This window comes from Rattus norvegicus, chromosome 3, assembly GCF_021556685.1.
Source record: "Rattus norvegicus strain SHRSP/BbbUtx chromosome 3, alternate assembly SHRSP_T2T, whole genome shotgun sequence".
Lineage (NCBI taxonomy): Eukaryota > Metazoa > Chordata > Mammalia > Rodentia > Muridae > Rattus > Rattus norvegicus.
The window spans coordinates 49,779,999-49,807,649 of NC_141536.1; the positions used below are offsets into that span (position 1 = coordinate 49,779,999).

Here is a 27,651-nt window from a genome sequence, read left to right on the forward strand (position 1 = left end):
TCAACCTGTGAGTCTCACCTGCTTGGGGGTCAAATAACCTTTTCTCAGGGTTGACAAATCAGATACCCTACACATCAGCTATTTACATTATGATTCATAAAAATGGCAAAGTTGCAATTATGAAATAACAACAAAATACATTCATAGTTGGAGGTCACCATGACATGAGGAACTATATTACAAGGTCACAGTATTAATGAGGTTGAGAACCACTGCTATTAAGAAACAGTTGTGAGGCCAGTGTCACTGACAGGCTTCCTCCTTCTTCATTGACCAGCAGGACTGCCCTTGACTGACCAGTCCCACTCAACCTCTCAGTGAATTTGTGATTCATCCTCGTGAGCTGACTTTCTTTCCTCAGACGGATTTTTAATCTGGTATTGCTCATGTTTCCTGTGTTGATTTTTTTTGTTGTTGTTGTTGATTACACATTAAGCTTACTTCCTTATCAGGAGCAATTAGGATTGTCAGATTAAAATGCAGACTGTTCGGTTAAGTTGAATTTCATATAAGCAAAAAATAATTCAGGCATAAGTATGTTTGAAATGTCATCCATTTCTTTTATTTTTTTTTCTGAAATTCAAATAAAACTGGGTGAAGCACATTTTCATGTACTCAATCTGGCAATTTTAAATTTTATAGTGGCGCATTTGCAGATCACATAACCTGATCCTCATTTGAATGGGGACTATTTATTTATTCTTAAGGCATATTCCTAAGGTACATCCTCTCCTGCTCTCTTAGGTAAGTCAGAAATATATTAGAGGAAATAGCATTTTATTCATCCTCATTATCTCAGAGTGTGTTTTCATCCATGTATTCAGAGATGTCTGAGCAACGCTTATGTCTAATAAAATATGAAATTAATAGCTGATACAAGATCAGGCCTATCACAGCAATAATGGTCCCTGATACCAAGTTCTCTCTTAGTTTGGGTTTCCAGTGTAGTGAAGAGATACTATGACCAAGGCAACTCTTATAAACGAAAATTTAATTGGGGTTGGCTTACAGTTTCAGGGGTTCAGTCCATTATCATCATGGCAGGACGTATGGCAGCATCCAGGCAGACATGGTGCTGGAGAAGGAGTTGAGAGTTCTGCATCTTGATCAGAAAGGACTTAGGAGAAACCCTCGTCCACACTGGGCAGAGGACTGAGCATAGGATCTAAAAGCCCACTGCTAAAGTGTCACACGTCTTCAAAGAAGGCCACAGCTCCTAATAGTGCCACTTCCCATGGGCCAAGCATATTCAAACCATCACACTTAAGAACAGCATGCTAGCAAGCATGGTTGTTGGTGCTTTAACATAAAGTATTTGGCAACAAAATAAGGGGTTGTTGCTGAAAGTGTTAGCATGTCATGTTAACTGCATCACTTGGGAGGCAAGGGCAGATGAATTTGCAAGTTCCGAGCCAGCTTGATCTAACCGCATCAGGTCAGCCAGAGCTATCTAGTGAGACCTTGTGTCAAAAATAAGAAGGTGAAGAAAAACAGAATGGAATCCTAGGCTAAGAATCCAGTTAAGTAAGTTCCAGGATTTTGTTGATAAATGAAAAGAAATAAGATGAACCTTTATCAGACAGCAGAGGACACTGGCTTTGAAGTAGACATGAGTTCCACAAGCCCAGAGTGAGATTCTCTGGAGTAGCCAGTTGATCAAGAAATGGTCTGACCAGCAGGCAAGATACTTGATCCAGGAGAGTCCAAAAATCAGTTTTGAGAACACTGAATTGAAGCTGTGAGACCTGTAAACACATTGCTAGTCATGGACGGCAACAGGAAAGCCAAGCAAAAATATCAACTACTTAATGCTCTGGTCTCCCTCTGTCTTCCATTTTGGTTTTCTGCGTCTCATCTTACAGTGTGTGAACCAGTCCAGGAGTTTTCAGACTTGTTCATGTTCTGCTTATATTTGCCTTATGTGTCGCTCTTACATGGGGTGGGGGGGGATTTGATGTCAGTTTCATCGAATTTTGATAGTCATTTAATCAAACATGTCAGATGGCATGGAACAATGAGTCATGTGAACATTTGTGCTCCTTCCTGGAGCTTTCAGTCCTTGAGGCAAATGGGCATGACCCAGTAACTAAGGCTTAGAAGTCACTGGGTTTCATTCGGAGTCTGAACATGAGTCCACTGTTACATAGAAGATACCATAGAACACCAGTAAAGAAAACAAAGACGAACCTCCTTGTTGTCTGTTATCAGAGGGTATGACAGTAAGAAACAAATGTGGAAATACACAAATACCCACTATAGATGTAGACAGTAGTAAATGTATAGAAAGAGATGAAAAAGTAATTAAAAGGACAGTTATCCAAAATAGTTTAGAGGACAGAGAACTACCAAGTTTAAGACACTGAACCATCCAGTGGGGAGTATTGGCAAAGTCAGAGGCTCAGAGTTAATGACCTGGTCAAGCTAGATTGTTGAGGGGTTTTTTGAAGGCACTGGGGGATTTGAATTTCTAAGAAGACTTGAAGTCACTTTGGAGTTTTAAACTACACACTGGTGTGATAGTTTTTCTATTTTGAATTTCTCATTCTCCCCGAGACTGGGAAAATATCAAAAGCAAATAGTGGATGGGAGTGGGGAATGATGGGGCTTTTGTACACGTTCGGTGATGGAGCGTGTGAGTAGCATGTTTCCTGAACTGGGCAGTGAGAAAAGCTGGGGAAAGATGGCTACCTCTAGGCTTAGTGCTCTACCTTCTTGTATTCAAATAAGCCAATGCCTGCCCAACAACTGTACTTTGGGCTTTCATTCTGTATAAAGCCTAATTGAAGTGCTCACATTTCTTTTTGTTAACTATCCACTTTGTGTCTCATTTTTTAAAGAAAACATAGTGTGTGCTGTTCAGGGATCAAGGATAGTGTAGGGTGGACATTCATCCTTCACACCTGATCTGTATACAGTCACATATTGCTCTGAGATGCCCACCTGGCAGATAATTCATTGTAATAATAACATCTCCCTAAATCCTTGCACTTTTTCCTTTCCCAATAAGGTGAGGAAGATGATAGAAAAGATGACTGCATATCTCTTTGCCACTCCAGTATTGAGTATGTGAGAGCTTATATATCAAAAGGCAGAGGACCATGTGTCCTTCATATCTCGTTAGCATACTTCGATATATGCATATAGTGAGGTAAGACAGATGTCTTGCTTTTCACTGTTGCACAGGAAAGCTGGTCTCTCAACCAGTTCCACAAGTCTGTGTGGTGCCTGCACTGCTCCATGAAGCAACACCCTCTGTGTATTGTCCAGCTGAGGCTCTCTCGATCCTCAAGATCTAGACAGAAATCTCATTCAACCTTTAACTCCATCAATGTGGTTCTTGTCCCAGATGAACTAACGAAGAAAGGTAAAGATTTCAATTTTCATTGGATCAACAATTCCTCCTTGAAGGAATTAAGAGAGGGAGACAGGAGCCCCAGGTATCCACCTACCTGATACATGATGTTTGGGCTTAGCTCCTGGTTGATAGATTTTCAGTTCCTCTTCCTTGAGAAATACACTCTGCTTAAGGAAGCTAGGGGATTTGGGGGCAGGGGAGAGTAAAGAGCAATGCTTTAATGGCTTCCATGGCAATGTCTTGTTATAGAAATGTATGTCTTGACCGAAGGTATCCATCTTGTATTATTTTGCATCTTGGAGTCTCTCCCTCATGAGTTACTTTGCATCTTGCTTGAAGTGAAATCACTTTAAAATTTATATCCTGTCCTACTTTTATTTCAAGACTCCTCTTAAAATATCTTTTTTCTTCTCTTTGCTGGCTCCGATATGCATGAACATTTTATGCATTTCACACCCTTTAAAATGAAGAAAATAATAAGCTAATCTGAATACTGGTAGAATGAGAGCAGAACAGAGATTTTATTCTCTGGAGAACCTATAGTGATAAACTTTCCTGAGCCTGTGGTCTATCGTCATAGTTAAGACAATAAAGCAGAAGATGGATGTTAATAAAATAGAAGTGTGACATAATTTGGGGGATATTTTGCTATTTGTTGAAGCCCTTCAGGAGGGACCCTAGCACTGTGACAGAAGATAACTTGTTTTTAACTCTTCCACTATACCACTTAATGTGTAAAACAAAAATATATCAGCTACTCAACCCATGCCTAGAAGGAATGAGTTGAAACTAAGAACAAAGACACGATACATGGAATATTATGTTTGATTTTTTTTTCTAAGTCATACCAGAGGTACCCAGAGTATTGACTAGAAAACGAGCATTGGGTTGTGTCCAACAGTGTATACTCCAAGGTGGAAGGTTCTGGAATTGAAACTGAAAGTTGGCAAGGGTTTCCCTGTTTGGGAATGTATCAGAGATACCTGTTTGGTGCTTCACAAAAGACTCTAATCCCTGGATCTTTCTGACTTGGTAGATCTGGCTTAGAAACTGAAATGATGCATTTCTAAGCCCCCCCACCCCCCTCTCTCTCTCGATACGTTTGTTGCTACTGGTTCAGGCAGTATGCTTTGAGAACTCCCAAATCAGACTGGAGAGAGCCGGCTGAGCCCAGGGGATCTGAGCAGGCTGCTTACTCTGTGATCTGCACAGGCAAGGGTTGCTCTTTAGCTATTTCTGAGAGAAGTTCTGATGTCCTATAACTGAGTGGTTTTGGAATAGTTTTAAGGGACTGGTTCCCTCTTGATCTCCTGGACTGACAGCTGTGCTCTGGCAGGGAGAACTTACAATGAGAGTTCAAATTAACTGGCACGAATGTGGTGGAATGCATAGAATCAGCCTGCGATAACTTCAGCTAAGTTAACTTAATTTCGCAAAGTGAGCTGGTGTGGAAATTACCTGAGCTATTTTATGTGGAGTTTATTCACTAAAATATCCGTCTTAAGAGCTTGATTGCTGTGAAGAGATACCATGACTAAGGCAACTCTTATAAGGGAGAACATTCAATTGGGGATGGCTTCAAGGTTCAGAGGTCCAGTCCATAATCATCAAGGCAGGAGCATGGCAGAATCTAGGCAGGCATGGATCCTGTTCTGAAGGCAAAAAAGGAGAAGACTGGCTCTCAGGCATCTTGGATGAAAGTCTTCAAGCTCATGTCCACAGTGACACACCTACTCCCAACAAGGCCACACTTGCAAATGGTGCCACGTCCTGGGCCAAGCGTATTCAAACCACCACAATATCATTATAGTGAGAAGAAAGTTGGTATCATTTAGCTGGTTGTTGCAGTAAAATAGGTCTAATGAGGGGTAGGCAGGCACTCAGGGAAAACTCATTCATCAAAACAAATGGCTTAGAAGGAAACAAGCCCACTTGTCACTCCCTCTGTCCACTCAGTTAGTGCAATCCCCAATAGCCGTAGGAAATTTCTGGAAAGATAGCAGCAGCATCAACAGCCAGGTAGCATGAGGACAAAGTTCATCTTGTAGCAGTATAAAAATGGAAACCACCTAAACTTCAGAACTGATTTCATGCGCTTCATTATGCTTTGCTAACTAGGTTCCTTGAATTTGAAAATTTCTAAATATAAAATTTTTTACATCCCACTTGCAGTATTTCTTCTAGATGGCTTTTGCACAGCGCAGTAATCATTTCAGATGGAGGGGTGTGTGTGCCATTTGTATTTTGTTCTTCATAGAATTTCATGGGCTCAAATGGATTTTCTTATTTTGTCAACAAAAAAGACTAATGGTACTGCGTTAACCTGAATTATTTCTTAAAGACATTGGAGAACCCCCAGAAATGCTGATCTAACTGAAGTGTCAAGGACTTCTGTTAATTTTCAGCCTGTTTTTTTGGTTTTGGGTTTGTCTTTTTTGCTAACTTGAAGTAGAACAATGAATCTGCTTTGCGATTCCTTCAAGGGGGCAGCTACAGCCCAGCTCACAGGTTTGAAGCCTCAGGAAGCCAACTGCAAACGTTGGCCACACAGTCGACAGTCAGATTTCAATTCTCGGTTGCTCTTTCCCACTCCAGGTACATGTGACAGCGCCGCAGCTATGAGTGGAATTTTAAAGAGGAAGTTCGAAGATGTGGAAGCCTCCTCGCCCTGCTCCTCTGCTCGGGAATCGGATGACGAAGTCTCCAGCAGCGAAAGTGCTGACAGCGGGGATAGCGTCAATCCATCTACCTCCAATCACTTCACCCGTGAGTACTGGAACCACCCAGGGAGCGGGCGGACTCTCAGGTCCCGGAAGGGGGATGGTAATCATCGTTGCGTAGCATTTGGTCATTTTCATTTTTACCTTTATGGCTAGAAGTGTGTTTTTAAATTTTTGCAATCAGTCAAATAGAAAGATCGAGCGAAAACGAAGTCGTTTCGAGGCACCTCGGTGGGTCCCGTTATTGAAACAACTGGCAGTGCTTGATTCGGTCTAGTTAGCCCACTGAGTCTATGAAAGTAGGCATTTTGTTCTTCTGACTCTTCAAGGAAGCATAAAGCACACTGGACGTAGATGAGATGTATGGAAAAAGGAATAAACTGGAGTTAGGAAGACAGTGTGTCTTCCCATAACCGACATGATCTAGGGGAAAAAAAATGAAAGTCTGCATTTGCTAGTGGAAAGGGTTGGCAGTGGTAAGAAACATTTTGATCACTGAGGCCAGAGCAGGAGGGCCAAGCTCTCCTCCTAGGGGTGGCCCCTCAAGAGTTATTTCTTTGACTTACAAAGTCCACCAAAAGAAAACTAAGAATGTGTGCGTCTTCAATCTCTTTCTCAACCACCTTGTCACAATAGTCATTCCTACCAGGGACAGTAATGTGAGGTTTAACGAATGGATGTGAAATTTTCTTGTGATCATGCAACCCAAGCCCAAGCAACGGACGTGGAATAGCTATGTAAGCTAGGAGCTTACATTTCTAAAGCAGGGAGATTTGAATGTCACAATACCATGATAGATACCTGGGCTTTTTAAAATTGTTTTTTTTTTTGATATTGTTATGTGATTACACCATTTCCATTTTTCTTTCTCTCCTCCAAACTCTGCCAGGAACCTTTCCTTGATCTCTGTCAAATTTATGGGCCTCTTGATTTCTTAAGCCGGGCTTTTTAACTGTTGCACTTCTTCATTCGTTTTGTGTGTAGCAAGGAGGGGCAGGGTGTGTATGAAGTGGTGCACATGTTGGGGGTCAGAGGGCAACTTGGGGGAATTGGTTCTCATCTTCTACCGTTGTGGGTTCCAGGGTTCGTGTTCCCACGCTTGGAAGTTTACACTTTTACCCACTAAGCCATCTTGCCAGCCTAGTTTGTTTTGTTAGCTGATTTGCTTAATGTATTGTATCTCAAACATGTCCTGGTTTTGGAACTATGACAACCTCCTTTTTTAAAATCCCAGTGATTCAGACTTTTTCAGGAGCCTGAGGTGGAGGTATTTCTTTGAGCAATCTGAGACACGTGGAAGAGAAGGAGTGACTATTACAACTGCTACAGTAACAAACCAACAGACACAATGCGAGGACAGTGTTGCTGTGATCTGTACTGCAACTGAACGGGTGCTTTGTGCATAGCATGATGTTAGGAGATGAGCTCGTGCTTTTGATTTGAAAGATGGGACATTTTCGGTTTTATGCTAGTGTTAAGGGTAGCAAGCAGCATCTCTGTCAAGCACAGCAAGGGAGGTGATCCACATGAAAGGGCTCAGTAAAGTGTCATTATCTAATGCACGTGCTGAATTCGGGATCGTGATGTTACGTAACCTTTACTACGTACTTGCTAATGTTACCGAGAGTCTTAAGTAGTTCTCAACTTTCCTAACGCTACGACCGACTCTTTAATACAGCTGTTCATGTTGTGGTGACCCCGACCGTAAAATTATTTTATTGCTACTTCATAACTGCGGGTTTTGCTGCTGTTAGGAATCATAATGCAAATATATTTACAGCTTAGAGGTTTGCCAGAGTGGTCGTGACCCACAGTTTGAGAACCACTGGTCCCAGACTGGCGATTAGCTGTTTGCGCCTGTCTCAAGGCATAGTTTTAGTCTTTCCATTATCTCAGCTCCTTCATCGTACAATATTGCAGATATCACCTTTAAAATAGTATTGATTGTGAGTCACGAAAGATTTGATAAAGAGACAGACTATATCTGTGTATATAAAGATAGGTGAAGTTACTGTGTTCTCTGGATTAATTTATAATAATAGTGTTCAATTCCAGAAAATCCATCAGGGAGGTCTTTATAAGAGATGGAATGAGCTGGGTGGTGGTGCATACCTTTAATCCCAGCATCTGAAGGCAGAGACGGATGAGTTTAAGGCTAGCCTGGTCTACAGAGTGAGTTCCAGGACAGCCAGTGATATGCAGAGAAACCCTGTCTTGAAACAAAACAACACAAACAAATCAAAACAAAAGAAGTGAAATTATACGTGTATATATGTATGCATAAGTGTATTTATATATGTATATATACACACACATGTGTATATATCTTCACAAATAAGTTAGTTATAGTAGGATATTAAAAAGAAGGCATAACATTGAACACTCGTTTCAGATATGGAATTATCATTCAAAACAATATTATTGTTTTTCTGCCTATAGTGCTTGACCTAGTAAAGTATACGAAATTCTGGTCTTCTGTGTGCTAGAGATTAATACAAAAATGAATGTTATCAAATGCAAAAAGAGGGATTTTAATAGTGGATTTTAATAAACATCCATGCAATTAATAATTTTTAAAATGAAACAGTTTAACTTCGTTCTGACATAACAAAGTGTATTCTATATTAATTAAATAAAAAATTTAAAAAATGCAGGAATAATGAATTTGCATACTATAAGACATTTGGCAAGACTGTTGAGTGCTTTGAAGGATTAGGAAAAATTCACATTGGGAAACATTTAACATATTTAATGATATTAAAATAACACACTTATCTGCTATAAACTATCCAAGCAAAAAGGAAGCAATTTATATTAGAAATATGTATTTAATAAGGTCTAAGATTATCCTCTAGAGTTTAAAAGCACATCTATAAATACGTATATTTGAGACAGATTCTGAAGTATTTGAGGCTAGCCTCCAATTTGTCATGTAGCAGAAGGAAATGGCCTTGAACTCCTGGTCCTCCTGCATTTACCTTCCAAGGGCTGTGATTTTGTCTCCATGCCCTGTGCATGTTATGTTAGAGAGTGAACCCAGGGCTCTGTGTATGCCAGGCAAGCACTCTACCCACTGAGACACACCCTGCTCCGCCCTCACACACTTCTTTGAGATGCAAGCTAAGGCATGCCACAAAGATAATCAATCCATAGTAGAAAACACAATTACCTCATACAGTAAAGTGTTTAATAATCATAGTAATAACAAATAGATTAAAATACTTATATATATGTTATTAAAATGAAACCATAAAGATTTCACCACTATGAAGTTAGTATTCCTCCAGCTAATAGAAAATAGTGATACTAAGTATCTGGGAGAAGCCACAATATACATTGTAGGTACACATGTTGCCTTAATGGCTGTGAAATTCAGGAAGTACCTTGCCAGTATAAAAATCATTCAAATATTTCTGGTTCTGTATTCAGAAAATCTATGTGAAAGGAGAAACATCAAACGCAATGGAAAATTATGTTGGCGTTTGATTGTAGTGTGAGAAGGTGGAGGGGGGAGGCAGCAAGGTCAGAGTGGGAGAGTGATTCATTACGTTACAGTAACCCATTAATGAAGTCATTTTCACGATAGTTATAAGGATTACACCGTATGTAAAATGCTTGTGAGATACTGCGAAGAGAGGCAAAAACAGAATCTTCTTTATACTGCAGGGTAGACCTATACATGCTCAAAAGCAAAGACAGGGTCAAGGACTGAGAATTGTAAACAATTTGATGGGTTGAAAGATTAGGATGATGGATGGGCTTTTGTATCCACTAATTTTTATTTCTGTTACTGTTCTAATGCATTCCCAAGAGATACGTTTCAAAAAAATAAAGATCAATCACTTTGTATTGATGTATGGAGAACCGTGGGATGAAATTGTACGAGGAACCAAGCTGGGCAGTATTACAGCCAAGTCCCAAAGTCCGTCTCTCTCACTCACTCTCTGTCTCTGTCTCTTTGTCTCTGTCTCTGTCTCTTTGTCTCTCTCTGTCTGTCTCTCTGTCTCTCTGTCTCTCTCTGTCTCTCTCTGTCTCTCTGTCTGTCTCTGTCTCTCTGTATCTGTCTCTGTCTCTCTCTGTCTCTCTGTCTCTGTCTCTCTGTCTCTGTCTCTCTGTCTCTGTCTCTCTCTCTGTGTGTGTGTGTGTGGGTGTGTGTGTGAGAGAGAGAGAGAGAGAGAGAGAGAAGGAGGAGGAGGAGGAGGAAGGAGGAGAGAGAGAGAGAGAGAGAGAGAGAGAGAGAGAGAGAGAGAGAGAGCACTGCCCCAGGTGGGTGCTGTGAAGCAATGGTGGGTCATCTGGAAGGGCAGCAAATGTTCTTCACTGCTGCCATTATTCCAACCCCACAAATTCTAATATTCAAAGGTAACTGGAATATTAATTTGATTACAGAGGCCTTTCGAGATAGTAGTCTGTTTTGTTCCCTGCTTTCATATCATGGGGGAACCTCAGAAGGAGATGTGTTGTGGGGAATAATGAAGAATCAATAACGAACGTTTCTGCCTAGAATATAAAAGTTGAAAGCACATCAACCAGTGTGCGAGTGATAGCTAAAACTTTTGTTTCTTTTTGAATGTATTTTAAGGCTGAGTACAGGGGCCTGCACCTTTCATCCAAGCAATTTGGAAACAGGCAGCTAGATCTTGGTGAGTTTCAGGCCAGCTTGGTCTACATACACAGACTTCCAGGCCAGCCAGAGCTACAAAGGAAAAAAGCATAATAATGATTAAAATTATTTGCTACTCCAGAAATTGATGTGCAACATTTTAGAATATATATTCTAAATATATATATTACTATTTAAATTAGATTAGATAGCAGTTCATTAGCAATATCTCCTTGATGGGAATCTCTGATTATCATCCTTCAAAGATTTACTAATGAATCCTGTCCCCCTAACTTGCTTTCCTGCAATCGAAAATGAAGACAGCAGCCCTTCTTGTCTAGAATAAGGAATTTTTAAAACTATTAAACCTTTGCGGCAATGGGAAGCAATTTCCATTCACGCCGAGATTCCGAAACCGTGGTTACTCTTATGTAAATCTCAATCATCCTGGCTTTACCCTTCCAATTTAAATGAGTGGGTGAGCTCTTTGCTGGGGAGCCACAAGCACACTGTACATTACAGCATTTTGTTGTTTTTGCAAATATAGAAATTAATAAGATTGGTTGGTATGTGTCAGCCGCTGCGGTAATGCAAAATGTCATACTATTCTCAGCCTCCTGTTAAGGCATTTCAATTTGTAGCATACCCCATTATGATAATAACAGCTTCAAAATGTAAATTAGGAAGAATGTGATGGCTTTTTCCTTGAACTTCTAAATTTTGCTAGGCAACCAGCATACTTCCCAGTGCTCAACCAAGGTCGTAGCTGGTACTCTCCTTGGAATAGAAGCTGCAGATTCCATAGGACTGAGCACTGCTTTGTTTCACCAAATCCCTGTGGCTCTTTAGCCAGTCATCCTGTCAAAAGCAGAGCTTCAGGGAGAAGACAGGAATGATATTTTCCCCCTGCCCTCTAAAGGTTCTTGGCACGTTGCATAAATAACGAGAAGCTGTGTGGTGAAACATGGTCCCTAAAGGAACACATCTCCTGCAGTCCTGTGCGGACAGATAAATGCATACCATACAGGACTCGAAATGCAGAGGGGTCAAAGGATGACCGCTCTACACCGCACATGGGAGCGGGTAGTGGATGTCTTTCACATAGTTAACGTGCTTTCAGGTCACGGAAGGCTCCCATATTAGTTGAGTTCTTTTAACATGCCAACATGGCTGTGCAATCCGGAGTTATTACAGCCGTAACAAAAGTGGAAATTAATCATCACAGATGTGGGTATGATTTTTTCCTAAGAGCAGAGAGTATGTCTGTCTCCCTCTTCCCCTCGCTGTTCCCTTGGCCCACCTTTTTCTCTGAATCCACAGAGCATAAACATGTGAGTCAGAAAATTTCTCCGGTTACTCCTTCTCAATTATTCCCATTTCCTGTGAGGGTTTAACGTGGAGAGTTGGTACAAAGTGAGTGTGAAGCTTCCCTTGGCAGTACAACCGGTCTTTACTAAGCAGTTAAAATACACTAAAGGCTCGCATTCAGCTTCAAGAGTGTTATATAATTTGTGTCACAAGCTCTGTGAGACATCCGTGTGTGAGTGAAGGCTCTAAGGAGTGAGTATTACTGGGGTAAATATCACAGATACCCCACGTTGTGGTATTACTTTGGAAGCTCTGTTTTGCAGAGGTACTTGTAGCCATCTATCCCATGCTTCCATTATGGGTGTTTTATGATACTAGAAAACAAAAAACAAACAAACAAAAAAAACTCCTTTTTATTCTGCGATACTGACTGTAAAAGACAGGGTTCCGAGAGAATCCTAAATTTCATAAAGATAACAAATATAAACATCACAGCATTAAGAGATACCCCCCCCATAACTTTGGCCCCACCCATAACTTTGGAAAAAAATAATCAGCCAGCACGAACTTGTGCGAACAGACTGGAGCCAGCTGTGTACCACCTCTGACATCATGGTGCTCACCCTCAGGTCAGGGACACATCTAGATAACACAGATCAGCCGAGTCATTAGTCGCTTGGTCTAGTTGTCAGAAACCAAGCAGTTCAAAAGCAGGGCAAATGATGAGAGGAGGACCAGCCTAAGAAAGAGTAGCTGTTTAGCAAACATTAGCTTGAGTATTCTGCAAGGCTTACTGATTGATGCCTCGCAACTGGTGTTACACGCCTTCACCTGAGAGGCTGTGGAAACCAATAACGATGTGTTAGAAATAGCTATCCACGCGACGACGTCCTGTGGCAACTTGGATCCTACTCAGGCTGCAGTGCCTTTTCTGTTGTCTTCTAAACTATTTAAAACTCTCTATTTGCTACAAGGTTTATATAAAATCTTTCTCCACCAAGTCTCACCCTGCTCTTCCTTTTGACCACTTACTCGGAGGCCACTGTCATTCCGCTACCGTTGAAAAGCGTGAGCAATGGCATGGTCTCTTCTTCCAATTGGTGTTGACTAACTGGTTGGCAGCAACACCTGTATGATTAGTGCATCATAACCATCTTTCTAGATGTCCAGGGTCAATTTTCTTTCTCAGATCAGTGTTTATAATTCTCCCAGCTCCTCCTCCATTCGCTCTCCCCTTGTACATAGCATCTTTCTTGTCTCCCCACCATCTTGAACCCTTTCTTCATATCTGTCTTCAATCACACGTCCTTATATCATTAAGCAGGGTGCTTTACTTGTGGTTTTTAAGAATGGGTGTGTGCTCGGGAAAGCAGGAAAAAGGTCCTTGTTTGCCCAGCACCCATTAAACACTTTAACATTTGTATAATTTAATGAGTCTATAGACAACTGATTAGGCCTTAACTATCTGGCATTCACTTCTGTACTGGTAGGAGGTAGAAGTATAAAACAAAGAGGACCTAATCTGCTTTGCAAAGAAATGTACAGTCCAATGTCACTTTAACATTGTTTCAACACTTACCCTATTCTGTTTTTCACATCACTGCTATTCTGAATACTTAAAGAACTTAACAACTCATAATTTTTTTTTCTATTTTTATCGATTCCGATTCAACTCTCGTTAAATACTTGGTAAATGATTTTATATTGCACATGACCATATTTTTCAATGGAACTAAGTCATCTAAAGTAAAAAAAAAAAATGGTGTATTTATTTAGGACCTAACAGTGGCACGCAGATTAATGGAAGGGCATATGAGCTCACAAGTTAATAGTGATTCCCGATTTGATGGGCATCATTGCAAAGTATGGAGAGCCTGGTTTATTAGCTATCGTATTCAAATATGCACGTGGCGGTGAGCTGTGTTTTAAAAAAGGGTTCTGTGGTAATTATGTATTCCCAGCATGCTCCTGCCTGGTTTCATTTGCTTCCGTGTAGCTTTCCTGAGCAGAGGCATCGGCGCTGCTGCTTAATTGGAGGCCGGGGCTGTGCAGCTGTTCCTGCAGTAGCTCTCCGTATCACACACTTGAGGGAATGCAAGCTGCGTTCACCTTCACCGTCTCTCCAATCAGCTGGGGAGAAGGCATTACAAAGTCAGATCGCCTACCGCCCCATAAATACAGTTAGTTCAGTTTTCATTTGTGTTTGAAACTCGGGATGGGGACCCGTCATTTAGCTTCAATAAACAGTGACACTGGATTTAGCCTTTTATCTCAGGCTGCCAAGATTTATTTCGAAAAAAGGAAAAAAAAAAAAAAAACCCATGTTCTCTTTTATGTATAGTTTGGTTTGTTTCCCATAGCCACAGTCTACATTAATGTGTTTCAGATCCACCCATTTATATATCTCTCGTTGGACCACCGTGCAGGGCCACATCATAAGTGTCATCTGATCTGTTCCTCCTAGGCAAACCTTTCAGATCCTCTCATCTCCCCGCTGTGCCAGCCTCAGTTCTTCCCTACGTAGCAATCATTCAAGCCCTGCAGCCTCCAAACCCTGCATAGGGCCTGTGGCCACGCCCTCACGCCTGCTTCTCTCCACCCCCAAACTCCAGCCACACGGATCTTGAGTCACTTACACAGACAGAACAGACATTGTTGTTTTTTTTTTTTTTGCACTATGATCCTTTTAAAATATATTTTATCGATCTTTCAAATTTTTGTGAAATTAGTGATTTTTTTTTATATTTTCCATATCCTTGTTTTTATTTATATCATTTTTCCTGGTCTTTAAGTTTTGAATATAATCTTTTACTTCATATTTGAGTTCCGTTGTCAGCCCGTCTGAAATCTAGGAGTTCGCAGTTCTCATATCATGGATCCATGTAAAAAAGTGATGGGTATCTTGGAAATTTTTTCAGTAACCCAACCAAAAGAAAAAAGAACGTAGAGGAAATATATTTCATATATACGCCGCCATATATGAAAATAGAAGCAGCGATGCCAATATTTATTATATTGTTCTCTAAATTTTGTATGACAACATTCTACAACATACAAAATATATATGCAGCCCATCTTGTTCTAAAACTTCTACAAAAGAGTAAGGGTCCAAGGGAAGGCCAAGTACAATTGCGAAAAGGAGTGAAAGGCTATACGTTTCAATACCTAATCGTGACAATTAACATGTGAAGACAGTTGAGCCTGCTGGATTAGCCCAAGTCCCCACGTGAACAGACAGGGAGCTTCGAGACAAACCCACATTTAAATGGCGGCTTCCTAAGTGCCAGGAGAGACCCTGCAGGTGCAGAGCAAAGCAGCCGCACCAGGACGTGATATTTTTAATGAAAGAGAATTCCATCCCTTCCTCATCTTCATCTAGGAAAACAAGTCCTCGGTGGTGTGGTGAGGAGCTAAATGTAAACATCTCAAAACTTTACGCTTTGGAAAAAAACCCATGTTTTATAGTATAGTAAAAGTAAGAATAGCAAAAGAAAATGTATTATATATGAGTGTGTTAATATATTTCTACATAAATAAATCTACCTCCAAGGAAGCAAAGAGATGAACTGTGTAGTAGAAGGAGATATTTGTTAAGTCCCTGATTGGTAGAGAATTGGTATTTGAATAGCAAGAACATCTCTAAGACAAAAGCTAATGCTATAATGAAATATTTATATAATATATATTACGATTGTGTTATTATTATAATATATAATATAATTATATTTATATAATAAACACAGAACCTGCTAATACAGTTTTCTAACAAGTCTGTTAGGAAATCAATGAAATTAACGTTGAACCAAACACCATTTTTCGTATATTACACCATCAGCTCAACCAAAAGTAAAGATCTCCACTGTATTGCATTTACACAAAGGCTGAGGACACAAGTGGCTAATGACCTGTGTAATTAAAGCACACAGAGTTCCTAGAGTGAAAACCATGCTTCAGAAACACTATGGCAAATGGTACACTAGAGAGCAGAAGGCTGGGTTAGATGTCTGATTGGGCTTCCTCACTTTCTTTCTCTACAGGAAATTCACCTTCATTTTAAGTGAAGCATCTTGAAATAAGTTGGGCAAGTATTAACATCCATAAAATAGAGTTACTAAGTAAATTTTACATAATAAATCCCAATCCCGGGTTCTCCTTTCTCCACTCCTCCAAGTCCCCCACCTCCCCTCTCCCCAGACCTACGCTACTCCTCTATTTCCCTTCAGAAAAAAGCAGGCCTTCCAGGGATGTCAACTGATCACAGCATAACAAGATAAAGTAAGACTGGCTACAAACTCATATCAAGGCTGGACAAGGCAACCCAGAAGGAGGAAAAAGGTCCCAAAATGAGGCAAAAGAGTCAAAGACACCTCCCAATACACACTTCCTTAAAAAATAGAAACCAATTAATTTCAAGGTTTAAAATATAAAGTTTAATCTTATTATGTAAGTTTTAGCGACTTTGATTATATTTTACATTCATTTCTTGCATTTCTTGGAGGTGAAGTCTATGGTTCAAGCCACCGAGTTTGATTTCTGCCTTGGTAATTTGCCCCTTCTTTTCATGATGGCCCCATACATAGTTCGATATTTTGTGCTTCATTAGCTTTTTCAGCTTCTCATCTCCTTTACAGTTTTACTGGTGATACAGGAAGGCAGAGGGACCTATAACCCAATGACAGAGTCTTCCAACCCATGCTCACCCTTAGTCAGAACTAACCTTTAACAAATGTATTCAGTACCTTCCTCCTCCTCTCCAAGGTGATTTTTGTCAAATGTTCTCATGAAATCCGTCCTCATGCATTCTTTGCTCAAGTCCTTAACTGTGGAATCCTGAACTTGTTACAGTGTCAGACTGTTGTTCTCGCAGACATTTATAAAAGTCACCTGTGGCCATTGCTACCATGCTTGCCCACAGTGCACTGCCGCAACTCCAGTAAGTACCATGCAATCTGGTCCTCCTCGCCACCTTCAAAGAGTTCAAACAGAATATTGTTTTCTTTAGAGCATTATCCTAAAACTAACAGTCTTTTGTTTGAGAACCATTATAAAAGGAACGTTCTTAGCTTTGCTACACTGTTTCCTTCCCCTGGTGTCAACTGGATTTGTGAGAATGGTACTCAGCTGTATATTCATTTAATTTGATGCAATTGAAAGACCCACAGCTGAAAACTGAAGTTTCAGCTCTGTGGCTAGAGTTCAACCTTTAATTTACTTTTGTTAAAATTAGCTTTGATGGTGATTAAATGTTTTCACATATTCATTTATAAAATGCAGGAATAGATTGATCTTGAAATTAGTATACGATTCAGCTAATCCCCTTTCCCTCCCCCTTCCCTCCAACTACTGCATACTTCTGATTATTTCTCATGTGTGTATTATTTGTAGTAAAATATTTGAGGACAAATTGCTTGTTCAGTATCTATTTCTGTGTACTTATGGGTATTAGTGTGCTCATGGTGAAATCCTGTTTACCATTTTCTTTTGCTTTCAGCTTGTAGATATCACAAAAGGTTACATATATATATATATATATATACATATATATATTATTGTTGATACAGGAAGGCAGAGGGACTTATAAGCCAATGATAGAGTCTTCAAATGCACACTCGTTAGTCAGAACTAACCTTTAACAAATGTATTCAGTACCTTCCTCCTCTTCTCGACAGTGATTTCATGAAAAATATACTATGTATATATATATATATATATATATAATTTTAATGAACTTTGCTTTGAGCTGTTTTAACTGAACCAACCATGAACTTCAAGTGTGGTGTGTTAGGACAGTGCAGAAGAGTATGATATGGGCCTGGATCAAACTAAGGGAAGCTGGTTAGAATAAGGAGTCGTAACTCTTTGTTGGTCCACTGTCAACAACACTTTGAAAACCACAGCAGTGACAGAAATATGTAGGCCTAGGGCTTACTCTTTTGTCCTTGCTAGCTTTAGTCTTTAAAAGAGCAGTCATTAATTTGTATAATACAGTAGTGAAAACTGGCAGATACTGAGACTCTCACAGTTGTTCAGTGGGAGGGGCTGCGTGGATGTGTAATGTGCATGACATAAGCATTCCTGCAAGACATCATAAGATATTTAAGCATCTTTACGGAATCCCAAAGCCAGTGGGACCTTTGTCTGTCTTTCGGTCTTTCGTGCAACTGACTGGATCCTGGCTTTAATGTTCTTATATTGCTTCCCAAGGTGATGAGTGGGAATAGCCCTATTACTCACTCTTGTTCTAACGTTTGAAACTTCAGAAACATCTCATGGTGTTTTATTCCCAATTCCCAAAATATAGTATAGTCTACTACTAACAAAGCAGCGCACAGATCCCGATCGAGATGAGACCTCCAATAACTGTGGAATGAACTGCAAATCGAATGCTCTGTGGTTGTGCTCCGGCTGTTCTCGCTATCGGCCTCCTGATTGTTTCTATTCTGGTGCTACATGTCATAGAAAGTAGACCTTTGATCTTGTGGATGGTCCTGAAGCTGGACCACTATTTCTTTTAAAGTAATATTTCCATCTCCTTAGAGTAAAAGGAACAAAGGAGGGAGAGTTGAAGATAGTGTTGTGCCTGACTGAGCAGGGAAGCCTGGGCATGGTGAAACCTCTTAGAAGGCTCCATGTAAGAAGTGCTCAGGGAAAGCATGGGCATTTTGGCAGCCGCCTCCGTCTTGATTGATTGCACGGGGCTTCAAAAACACCTATGTGTTCATTAGCATCAGGCACTCTCCCGAGCTCTTGTGTAGATCTTCTTAACGGAAGCCCGTGAGGGCCTTCACGAGTGCTCTCCAAGGCACGGTTTTATGGGAGATAGTCACTGCAAGTGTTTGCTTGGTGTCGTTTAGACTCATTCCCGACACATCCAAGTGTCAATAAAATGTGACTTTTCAGAAGACACCAGGACAGAGAGGTAAGTGGTAGCCCAGGTATTTGTGGGCTTTTTTTCTGTAACACTTATCCAGTGTGGTTTGCTAGAAGAAATCGATGCCCGGAGAAAATCAAAGATGAAAGGAGGCAGAGAGATGATGATGCCCGTTATTTGGACAGAAAACGATCCACTTAAAATACTCAAGACAGGAGAGCGGGAAAGAACCAGGGATGGCAGGACAAGGGAGGGGACTGTGGCTTCCGCACAGCACACACAGCAAAGGACAGAGCAAGGGACACCAAGGGATGTGAATTGTAAAGACAACTGCTACTGTTACTATTAGCATCCCTCCGAGGAAGTGAGACAAGGCTCTCTTTTAACTTCCACTCATAATCAGAATGGGTTTCCCTCACAATGATAAAATCAGTTTTAAGAAACATATATGTTTACTCTTCTCCTTTACACGCAGGAATATGTTTTAATTACTACTCCAGTCCTACGATATAGGTGCTCGTTTTCAGATCGTAAAACTGGAATTTCAAGAAGTTGGTTATTAATGTGTTCTCAGGGTCCATTTGTCAGTGAATTGTGGAGCCAGGCTGAAGTCCTAGCCACATTTGCTTTAGCGTCTGAACTTGTCACATTCAAAGAACCTGATGAGTAACCCTTTGTCTTTTGATGTGCCATTCTTATCTAGGATTACCCTATGTAGGCACAACTTAATTTTTCAATATAAAACAAGGTAATTATTAAATTATATAAATTGAGAGTTGTCATTGCACTGCTTTTATTTACGTTGCCAAGGAAATAAACACACGCCCTTTAACATGTCACCTCTTACCTTCAATTTGCTGTAAAGAGTTACTTTTCTATAAATATTTATCATTACCTTGTTGGGGTAATTCATAGGTCCACAACAAAATATTTTCCACAGTAGTTAACCACACTGAAAAGTCTTCTTTAAGACATTTATTTTTATTGTGGGTATTCTTGGCAACCACCTTGTTTTCCATAATTTTTAAAGCCGTATTTTGAGTAGAGTAGCAAAATTAATTTACCTTGTAGTTCCCCAATACCAGAACTATGAATACATGTACTATATTAATGTTAATTTAACTTGTTAATAAAGTTACTTAAGATAATAATAAACACTTAAAATATGCTATTTTATAATTATTTTTACTATGTTTTGCTATGACATATACTATGACACACGTCTTTGGTTTTAATCTATTAAAGGGAAGTAGTACATACAGGAGACTATGCTTCAGTAGATATGGTGCCAACACTATTGTCAGGAGCCATGAGATCAGCCGTGTGGTTAAATATGTGGTTGGCGTTCTTTATTTTTTATTTTTATCATATTATATATGAGTACACTGTAGCTGTGTTCAGACACACCAGAAGAGGGTATCAGATCTCATTACAGATGGTTGTGAGCCACCATGTGGTTGCTGGGAATTGAACTCAGGACTTCTGGAAAAGCAGTGGGTGCTCTTAACCACTGAGCCATCTCTCCAGCCCCATAAGTGGTTGGCATTCTTAACCATGGGCGTGGTCAAGCACTGAAAGCTCGGGCTGTTTTATGTTTTCGTTTAGATTGTTTAAAGAAGAAAACTGGGAAGAAAGCGATTACTGTTTATTAAGTTTAAGGTCTGTCATTTCTATGTCTCTGACATATTAAGGAGACCCCAAATGTCAGTAGGTATTCCTATAGTTCTAAAGCATACTGTCCTACGCCGTAAAGAAGTCATTCATTTAACTGATGAGTGAGGGACTCTCTCAATGTGTTTTCCATGTTTCACTTTCCATTCACTTGCTTACTTCAATGAAAGTATTAACCAGTGCTCATGTCCAGTCTGCATGTAAACCATCACTTTTCAATTATAGAGAATGGCTGTGTATGTGATCATTAGGTAAAAAGAAAAATCAATCACTTATTCTGAGAAAATCAGTTACATGGAACTCTAGTAAAGAATATTTACTGGATATTTTATCACTTATATATTATTTATTATTTATGGACTACATGCTATAGTAAATGTATGCCCAAGAGGCAGCTATTAAACATTTACCATATCATCGCTGGGTAAACCCTGTGATGTTCATGTTAACTCAACAGGATTTTGTTTGTTCATCTTATTTTTTTGTGGTGTAGTCTTACATTTTTCTGCATTTCTTTTGAGCACTGAAGACAAAATTGCTATGTGATGTGGCATTTTGTTTGTTTTGATAAATATTAACTCAGAACAAATTCTGTTTGTGTTTCTAAGACACAGTTTCTCTGTGTAGCCTTAGCTGTTCTAGAACTCTGTCTGTTGACCAGGCTGCCATTGAACTCACAAGAGATACAACCGCCTCTGCCTGCTGAGTGCCAAGATTAAAGTGTGCTATCACTGCTCCGTAGAACAAATTCTTAAAGCTAAGAATTGAGATGATGGTCACAGCAACTCTTCCTTCCCTTAGTCGTTGTAGTGGTCCCTTTATTTGCTTATCTTTCTCCACTGTCAGTCTCATTTTGCTGTAAGCCTGTGTTTAATGAGTCACCAAATCACCCTCTTAATTAGTATTTGGATTTCAAGTGAAGTTAGAATGTCCGGTTCAGGATCTTCCTCACGATGGCTGGAAGTGTTTCGCTGGTCACCCATCATTCTGGGGACGCTACTGTGTTGGCTCTAGAGGACCACACACACTGGAGAATGGACCAATTCAGGCACAGTATGTGGTGCTCAATAACCTTAGTTCACAGGTCAAAGCTATTAGGATTTTCCAACAAAATTACTCCACATGTTATCTGTTCACAAGTTGTAGGTATTTTGTTCAAAATGAACTTGAAAAACTATGATACTGTGATTAGCTTTCTCTATGTTTTGAAACTGACATGTCTTATTTTTCATCACTTTTTTTTTTTGTAATCAATATCAGGTAATATTTGCTAGCGACCAATCACCTCTGTCATTGAATCAAAGGCTAAGAAATTCAGGTTAGGCTTCCTAGTTGTCAGAAAGTCATGAACACACAAAAGTGGATTTAAACATTGGGAATGTACAAGTCTTGCTTCACTCCACAAAATGGTGAAGCCAGCATTAGGAAGCCTTTGCTACCAATTGGTGTCATCTCTTTATGCAGACCCCATCCTCATTGGCCGTGTAGACAGAGTGACTATACCCTTGAGTGCTTTGATAGCTACATGTAAGAATCTTCAGTCTGGGAATGCTCTGAAGTCAAGTACAAAGACTATTTATTAGAGAAGCTGAAATTTAAATTGGTTTAAAGATGATTTTGCAATGTATCGGAAGTCGGAGATCATAGCACACATCGATATTAAGCTTAATGCTCCAGATGAAGGCAGTTACATATGCAGTGTGGTTGGGAGTGCTATAGCATGCATGGAGCATGTTCTCCATTGCTTATACATACACTTTATAGTCTAACTTTAAGGATGGTTAAATATTATAACCCCAAAGTCATTCCCACATGAAGTAGTGTGTGACAATATTAAGCAAAGTACACAGGGGGCCCATCATTTTTATAGTATAATTTCTTCTAAATTACAGATGAAAGAGTGTCTTATTTGGGGTTTTACTGTCCTGAACAGACACCATGACCAAGGCAAGTCTTGTAAGGGCAGCATTTAATTGGGGCTGGTTTACAGATTCAGAGGTTCAGCCCATTATCATCATGGCGGGAACATGGCAGCATCCAGGCAGGCATGGTGCAGGGGCAGCAGCTGGTGCATCATCATCTGCAGGCCTCTAGGAAAAGACTGACTTCCAGGCAGTTAGGATGGGGACATTAAAGCCCATACCTATGAGGACACACCTACTCCAACAAGGCCACACCTCCTAACAGTGCCACTCCCTGAGCCAAACATATGCAAACCATCACAAAGCAGGTGGGGAGTTAGCTCAGTGTTAGAACATTTGCCTAACATGGTCAAAGGCTCTGGCTTGCTTGCCAGCACAAAATGCATAAAAATTAAAATTAAAAAAGGGAACATGTAAAATCTAGGACAATAACAACAAAGAAGATATCCAACACCAAGTGTCTTCCAATGTTTAATTTTGCTAACACGTGTTTCTTACGGGAGGCAATGGAAACAGTACAACCACTATCAAGAAAGCCCACATATAGCAAACCCTTTGATTTAGTGTGCCCAACAGTGTGATTTTGTTAAAAACTTTTGAAATTTGATTTCACACAATCTGAATACTACAACTATAATTCATACTGACTCTTCTAATGGCTAGAAAACATTTCACTAGTGGATAGGACCAAGGAGCAATCAGTGACTCGTGGCTATTCTATTGCACCTATAGCTTGGTTTTGTGTTTGTTTTAATCTCATATTTCATGTGATTCCACAGGCAGAATCAAGTGAAACTCCCACCAATACCCATCCTTTTTCTTTGGGTGCTGTAGATCAAACCGCATGCTTCACATATGCTAGACAAGCCCTCTACTACTGAGCTCCATCTGCATCCTTTAGAGCTACAAAACTACACACATACACACAAAATACAAAGCAAAGTATATGGATCCTAAGGAGATCACAGATTCTTGACTTGAGGCAGTAACATTTCTCTACTGTCAACATCTTGGCACAAGAAAATTCCTTCTTGCCAGGAAGTGGTGCTGCACACCATTAATTCCAGCACTTATAAGGTAGAGGTTGGCAAATCTCTATGAGTTTGAGGCAAGCTTGGTATACAGAGAGAGTTCCAGGTCAGCCAGGCTGTAACACAAAGAACCCAGTCTTGAGAGAACAAAACAAAACAAACAAACAAAAAGTTTCTCGGGACTAGGATAAAAGCATTATGCATGTTTTTATTTTTCCTTTGCATTGCATTAATGTGTCCAGATTTACACCTATGTAACCAATTGAAAATTGCTGGTCTAGTTATCTGTTGTCCAAAAGAGGAGGAGGAAGAGGAGGAGGAGGAAGAGGAGGAAGAGGAGGAGGAAGAGCAGCTTCAAAGTTAAATAAAATAAGGAAAAAAAATTAGTCAAACACTGTCTGAAAAGTGAGTAAAGAATGTCTGTGAAGATATCCAATTAAGAAACTATTTCGGGGGCTGGAGAGATGGCTCAGCGGTTAAGAGCACCCAACTGCTCTTCCAGAGGTCATGAGTTCAATTCCCAGCAACCACATGGTGGCTCACAACCATCTGTAAAGAGATCCGATGCCCTCTTCTGGTGTGTCTGAAGACAGCTACAGTGTACTTATATATAATAAATAAATAAATCTTTAAAAAAAAAAAGAAACTATTTCAATTGAGATACAGTCATATAAAATAATGGTAAACTCAAAGTGGTTTTTCTGCATGGATTTTTCCTGTCAGAATTGAACGTGACAAATAAACGTGAGGTAATACAGAAAAATTGGTTCTGAAATGTTGAAAAATGGCTGCCCGAGATACTATGATGGCTGATCTTGGTTGTCAACAAGACGACACCACAGGAAATAGGGAATGTTGATTAGAAAATTGCCTCCACCAGATTGGTCTGTGCACATCTGTAGACCACTTTCTTGGTTGCTGATGGAGGTTGGAGGGTGGAGCGCACTGTGAGTGCCATCTTCCTCAGGCAGGTGGACCTGGGCAGTATAAGTCTAGTAACTGAAGACGCTAGAGGAAGGGAGCCAGTGAGCAGCATTCCTCCCTGCTCTCAGCTTCTATCTCCCATCTTGTATTCATGTCTTGGCTCTTCCTTAATGGTGGACTGTGAAGTGTAAGGTGAAACAAACTCTTTCATGACTTGGTTTTGGTCAGTGTTTACCACAGCAACTGAAAAGAAAACCAACACACTAAAATATTATGCACTCGGAAATAAGAGAATATCCATCAGAATGAGTAGGACAGAACAAAATCTCCTGTTACTGGAATCTCTTTGACAGGTGACATTGTTAAAAATCAATAGTACCTAAGTTTTGAGTCCAAGAGTTATAATAAGATTAATAGGGTAGAAAAGATTTCATTCGAATGTCGTTGCAGGATGTGTGACATATTACATGGTCACCTGTTTTGACAGATTATAACTGATTTTCCATTTGATTCTACAGTGTTAGACAATAGTGGTTAGGATTAGAGTTAATGGACCAACAGCGTAAGGCTGATATCTTAACAGTTATTGATAAGGTAGCAATGCAATGGGCCTTCATATATTTTCATAGAACTTTATCTTAAGGATTGTAGAGCTTCTTTTTTTTGCAGCCAACACTTCTTCCGGTTTGGCTACAGATGAAACGGCCTAAAGCTTTGTTTTCCAACCTCAAATCAAGGTGTAGCGAGGTATTTAGTTGGCAACTTTCTAGTCAGCTTCTCAAAACAAGGGGAGATGACTACCTGACTTCTCGTCTTTCCCGACTTCTTATGGGGATATGCACGAGGACATGATACCCCTGTGATGCAGTTTAAGCCAGAAGTAGGATATGAACTAAACCAGCCTCAGCCCTGGGTAGGCTAAGCAGTGCTACATCATTACAGTCTGGGTGCTGTGCTGAGGCTTCTCACAGCTGTCCTTGGCAGGGTTTCCTGCAGGCTTCCTACCAAGGTGTTATTTGTATTCTGTGTTCTGCCTTCGTCTTTCTCGCTCTTTAAAAACCATTGACGCCAAATCTGCTTTCTCTTTTCATCCCATTCTTCTCCCAGGACTGACAATTTTCTTCGTGTATTGTTTTATTTAATAAGCTAACATTGGAGCTACAAAGAAAAAAAGTGCACCCTGGCCCTCAAGAAACTCCTCATTTTGTTGAATGGAATGGAGACAAACACTGTGGTCTAACATAGTATAAAAATAAGTCAGTAGACATAAAGAAAAATATATGAAAGTGGATTCAAGCTGTTCAGACGGATGTGGAGTTACAGACGAGGGGGTGTTGGAGAGATTTTGATCTTATTCCATTGCAAAAACTGAGGTATTCTTTAAAATGTAAATACTACCTAGACACACACACACACACACACACACACACACACACACACACGTTATAGCTAAATAGTATGTAAAGAGAATTTAGTTCAGGTTCTCATTGCCTTTCTGTCTCTTATGGTTCTTAATAAATTCACCCTAGAGAAAAGCATAGTAGATTTCAAGTAGTCCCATCACATTTCAGTCGATGCTCATACTTCTGTGTGGGTGTGTGCACCTGCACACATCCTTCCCCAGCATCCAAGCATGCCTAGTTATCACTGCCTCACTTGAGCACGACTCCCATTCTGATTCCCACTTGCTCTCTCTCTCCCTGGGTAAGCTATCCAGCGTTGCTAAGAAGAGAGTGTTTGCTTTGCTCTTGGATTCTTCAGCTTCATCACTCAGAGACTTTTGTACAGGTCATTTCACAGGTGATTCTGTTCTCGGAGCCTTTGAAAGGCAGACAGAGCTCTACTTCTGCTCCTCTGTGTTGAAATGTTTCCTTTCTACTCCAAATGACTCTGCATATTATTTAGTATTTGTAAAAGATCCTGATTTCTGAGCTACTAAGTCTAAAAGAACACAGTGTCCCTCCACTGAAATTAAAGTCTTCCTTGTGGATAAGCAACTTTAATGTTCGCTGCTGGCATCCAGATCACTCTATCATACCATTATGCACCTAGGTCTCCTGTATGCGAGCATGTTATCTTTTGCTTTGACAAATTATGTGCAGGAACAACAGGCAGTAAGATTGGCTTGGACTCACAATTGAAGAGGTTTAGTCTATGGTCTCTTGGCTCTGCTGTTTCTGGACCTATCGTGAAGCAGAGCATCCTGGCAAGACAGTCAGACACACAACGGAGGGAATCTGCTTATCTCATGGTAGTCAGACATAAGAGGGTGTGTGTGGGGGGAGGCCAGAGATATGTATATCATCTGAGTATCCTGTTCCATTGATGACTTTGGCCATCTAGACCCTGTCTTCTGAACATGTCTGCCATTTTCACAGCATCACGAACACATGAGCTATTGGGAGGCATTTAAGATCCAAGCTGAAACACTCCCTAGTTTTCGTTTGTCTTTGGGTGTTTTGGTTCGAGTATGTATATATTTATGAGCCAAAGTATCCATGTTGGGAGGGAGATGGGTTGGGGAGGGACTAGAAAGAGTGGAGGGAAGTAATGCTTTTCCATGGGCCTCTTTGGCCAACAATTCAATTATATGTAACCCATTCTGGCACTGGAGTTTTCATTTGATGGCAAGAGATGTCTAATTGGGGCTTTGTCTCCCCCATTATTTAGTGATTCCATTTAGATTTCTGTCATATATGTAGATATTTTAAGAAGCTTTGATAGTGTGTTTCCATATAACCCCTGAAATGGACATCAATTGTAGTGTTCCCTCTCTAGATTCCCTGCCCCTTACCACTACCAACACCCCGTCTTCCCATGCTTTCTCTGTTTCGTCCTCTTGTTCCAGTCACCTGCCCCTTATTATCCATAACTATATGTTCTATTTCCCCTTCCTGAGGAGATCCTCCCCTTCCCCAGTCCCTTAGTCTCTACCTAACTATCATGGCTATATGGTTTCTAGCTTGCTTATCGAAGACTGAAAAACTAACATCTACATATAAGCAGGTATATAGCACATTTACCTTTTTGAGTCTAGGTAACCTCACTCAGGATGATTATGTTCTAGCTCCATTCATTTACCTGTGGATTTCATGGTTTCATTATTTTTAACAGCTGGATAATATTCCATCATGTAAATGTACCATGTTTTCTTAATTCATTCATTCTCCATTGACAGACATCTAGGCTGTTTCCATTTTGGGACTACTAAGAATAGAGGAGCCATGAACATGGATGAGCAAATGT

At 40.2% G+C, this 27,651-nt stretch overlaps 1 protein-coding gene across 4 annotated transcripts in view; it reads left to right on the forward strand.

Moving 5' to 3' along the window:
• Csrnp3 (cysteine and serine rich nuclear protein 3) overlaps positions 1–27,651 on the forward strand; it is a 187,939-nt gene that overhangs the window by 103,644 nt on the left and 56,644 nt on the right. For all 4 annotated transcript variants that reach the window (NM_001271225.2, NM_001446908.1, XM_087651688.1 and 1 more), the window contains 1 exon segment: positions 5,951–6,121. In NM_001271225.2, coding sequence (NP_001258154.1) covers positions 5,951–6,121 — 171 coding nt within the window.